Raw genomic sequence first — 4,292 nt, forward strand, 5'->3', positions numbered from 1 at the left:
TTAGTGACCAACTTATGGTTTTACTTTAAAATACAGTAAGTTTGGCACCTGTGTATCGCGACCACCTGTCTAAACTGGACTGTTTTTAAATGAAACTGGCATATAGATTTTTCTCTCTTCTTCTCTATCTAAAAACACATGTCGACACTGGACACATTTCTGTATTAGCACTAGTGTCCAACTTAAAGAGGGTTTAGTTTAAAGTACAGTAAAATCCCTCCATTTAGATATTCTTATATCCTGAATACCACTGTAAACAGTTTTGTGGAATCGCTGGTGTCCAACTTAAACAAGTTTTACTGTACTTTAAAAATAAAAAAAAATCCTTTATACAGTAAAACCTCCTTCGTTAGGACCAGTGTCCAATTTAGAGATTAGGAAAGCCATATAGATGTTCACAGGTTCCAACTGGAGGAATATCCAACTTGAAGGATTTTTTTTTACTGTATTTTAAAGTAAAACCTCTCTAAGTAGTATTATGTTGCTATTGAAACAATTAAATCCAATTTCGTAGTCGTTAAAATTTGAAAACAAAAAAAAAACATTAACAACTCACCTAAGGGAGGTGCAATTATCTTGTAAGTGGTGAATATTGACTCGAAATGTACATCCAGAAATGCTGTTCCTCCCAAAAACTATCGGCACGTGCGATGAATTTCGGCAATCTCCGTTCATACCTTTAAGTAAAAGAACAAAAAAAACCGATTTAATATTTAAAAATTGCATGCCCACATGCATTACACGTGCTTTACTGTAATTATGGAAATTACTGTACTTTACTCATTACTGTACTTAAGGAAATATTCATAAACACAAGAAAAGTAAACAGCATGCGAGCGTTTTCTGATGAATATACAAGTTTTCATTAACATAATTAAGATTTTTCTGGTCATACATTTGGGTGTTTGTATGTTCGTACGTTCTATGCAGGCGTAACGCTCACATACATACAGTACATGTATGCATATAAATGCATTCGTATCCGCATTCATTTATATATACGTCTACAGAATACGTATGTACCAATTTATGTATCGAAATGCAGTATATCAAGCATTCATATACGCGTACAAGTATACGCATACATAAAAGAATGCTTATATACATCGCAGAACATGCATCCATAAATGTAAGCATGTTCTGTACATACATGCATAATGTGCACATTGTGTATAGTACTGGTACAGAATATACATTGAAACAGGTATGCTTGCACAACCGTAGATTTACGAATGCATGCTCTAAACACGTATATAAACATTCACATTCGTGTTTTATTTAGTAGAAAATCCAATTTTCTACGCTTAAAAAGATAAAGTCGTTTAATACATTGTTGATGAAGATAGTGGAAAAAAAATAATTAAATTTAGAAACGTAATTTACATATAAATCAATTTAAATATTTACAATATAGGCCCGATTTGCATATAAACTAAATGAACTGTGGTTTAGGGCCTTTCTTTATGAGTCAAAAGCTTAAGAGTCTCACACGTATTTGAGGGCAAAAACTCATAAGTTATAGCTTAGGGCCTCACATGTATCATTAACTAGTGAAGGGCAAGGGCCCGTTGTAAGCTGCAGCTTAGGCACACGAGTGCAAGTCCATCCCTGCCTACATCCATTCATCCATTGTTTAAACCCTCATCATCATTATCATCATAATTAACGGTATAATTATAAATTGGAGAAAATTACGTATCGGACAGCATTATCATTTTAATTATTCCCGATACAAATTAGCAAATTCGATTTTACAAATAGCCAAACTCCAATAAATGGAGCATACGAATTATACTGAATTTGATATTGTTCGTCAAGAAAAATAATTATCCTTGAAATCATTGGAATTCCCTTTGGAAATGTAATTAGAACCATTCGAATCAATTTTGATTTTCTTTAATTCACTCGACTTGTCACAGACACGGTTTACAAACACACACAAGAAGATACAGCACAGTCTGACAGTCTAATGAAGCAAACAATTCTAGGAAAAAAAAAATTGAAAGTTCCTTTGACTATTTTTGATTGTCTTTTAGTTTAATAGTGGGTTGTTGCTGCTCGAAATGTAAATAACACAAAAATAAAAACACTAATTAATCAAATTCCCAGTAATTTGTAACAGAAAATAATAAAAAGAAAAGTGTATTTATATACGTACTGAGAGACCAAAAGTCATATGACCATGATATATTTATATACGGGGTGGTTCAAAAGTCGTTTAATCGAGATACAGTATTTTCATTGTTTGACCCCCTTTTACGTAACACTATATTTACTATTCGCTAATTAATTGTACCGACGGCCTGAGCGGTTGAGGCGTTGTGGGGGGAGGGATCGAATCCACACGAGCAACCCCCAGGAATTTTTCGGAGGGTGGTCTGTCTTTGATGTGGGTCTCTGTTTAAAAATGTGCCCTTCACACATTATATTGTTCATATTGTAACAATTTACTGTTCGAGTATGTACAGCTTACTGTAGATAGAACCATTCATAGCTCTTTCCAGAGGGGACCACAGAGAGGGAGACCCCAGACCCACAGAAAACTTAAGGGCTCGTAGTGATTACTATCCCAATTAAATTAAAGCTACTCTTACTATGAAAATGACAAAGGGGCAAAAGGGGCCCGCTCTATCCAGGCCCCCATACAAGCGCTCGACGACCCCAACTGTTCATTTACTCCTGTTTATCCTTTGTCCTGTTTATTATTCTTATGTATTCATCACGTATTATTTACACTTTTATAAATCCTGCCGCTTAATTACTATCGATCAGAACAAATCTATTGTTTGCCATTGGTGGAATTAAAAGATGGAAATCATTAAAATGCCAATTATGATAAGAAAATCATCATTTCGTTTCTTAAAATAGAAGAGAAAAATCTGGATAATTCGAAGGATCGAGACGAAAGAATCGTTAAAGGAAAGAGGAAAAGATATCCTTTTAACAACAATGTCAATAGAAAGATAGCCTTAACTCGCAGATATTAACCAGAACAGCATCAACACTATCTGGATATTCTGAGATGCTCCAGAAGGATCAAGTTCCTTTTTATTTCTTAATTCTGTGTTCTTAACTCTATGTTTCTATGTGTTTAATTCTGTATTTTCTACGTTAATATTTTTTATATACAGAAAAATCCTACAATATAACAAAAATAAGAATATAAACACTTAAAAAACACAAGAAAATAGAAGAAAACACAAAAGAAATCGATTAAATAAGAGAAAAATCCAATTTAAAATATCAAAATTCGACGAATTAATCACTCCAAAATTTAAAAAATTTAATTAATTCCATTCGTAACGTAATTTTTGAATTCAAATTTACGAAATTCAAATACTTAATTGAACAATTGAAGTAGTTAAATGTGTAATACGTTTTATTTAATAAAAAAAAATTATAATGATGCTAAATCGAATTATCTCCATTAAAATCTCCCACTTAACCGTACTAGAACCCCCCAGACGGGGGTGTATGTGTGTGTTATGATCTCGTGAAATTACTAGTGAAAATTCCGGACGTAACAACTCACGAGTAGGCAGAAATCGTTATACAAATCGAACCATAAACCGCATAAACTTCTATACGGCGCATTAACTTACAAATATCCAGACGTAACGGCCGAATATTGCGTAATAAAGTCTAGTATAACGCTACGTCTCTTAGACACACAACAGACCATTTCGACCCGCCTCTTCATATACACTATCTACACAAAATGCATAATTGCTAACAAAGAACGTAAGACTTTCGATTTTTTGCCCTCTCCTGCTATACTGTATTGTGTTTTACTAATTTTATAAACACTACACGTAAGTAAACGCATATAAAATACATAGGAGCATACAGGCATACGTAAGCACTCATAAAAACATACGCTAGCATTTAGAGTAATATACAAAAACTGATACACGTTTAAATGGTACACAAGCACTCATAGAAGCACTCGCAGTACCACGTAAGTAGAGAGCACACCAGCACTCGAAGCAAGACAAAAGAAAAAAAGCACACCAACACTCCCAGGAGCACAGGAACACACACAAACACATACGAAATACACATAAGCACTTACAGTAACACACAAACACTCGCGGGAGTACACAAGAACTTTACAAACGTCACATAAACATTCAACAAATACACATAAGACCACCTAAGCATTCATAGAAGCACACAAGCTCTCGCAAGACTCGCAATAGAGAGCCAAGCGATAGCATATAAAGCCGACACACGGCAACACATACATACACAGACACACATCGGTATCTTAAAACTAAACAGAACACTGTGGT

General features: G+C 34.2%; 1 protein-coding gene across 1 annotated transcript in view; it reads right to left on the reverse strand.

Annotated features, from left to right (window-relative positions):
- The window catches only part of LOC136978459 (tectonic-2-like), a 104,841-nt gene that overhangs the window by 44,611 nt on the left and 55,938 nt on the right, over window positions 1–4,292 (reverse strand). The window contains exon 8 of the mRNA XM_067274165.1: window positions 557–677. Within this exon, the coding sequence (XP_067130266.1) occupies window positions 557–677 (121 nt within the window). The remainder of the gene's footprint in view (window positions 1–556; window positions 678–4,292) is intronic.

This window comes from Centruroides vittatus, unplaced genomic scaffold, assembly GCF_030686945.1.
Source record: "Centruroides vittatus isolate TY-2023 unplaced genomic scaffold, ASM3068694v2 contig_538, whole genome shotgun sequence".
NCBI lineage: Eukaryota > Metazoa > Arthropoda > Arachnida > Scorpiones > Buthidae > Centruroides > Centruroides vittatus.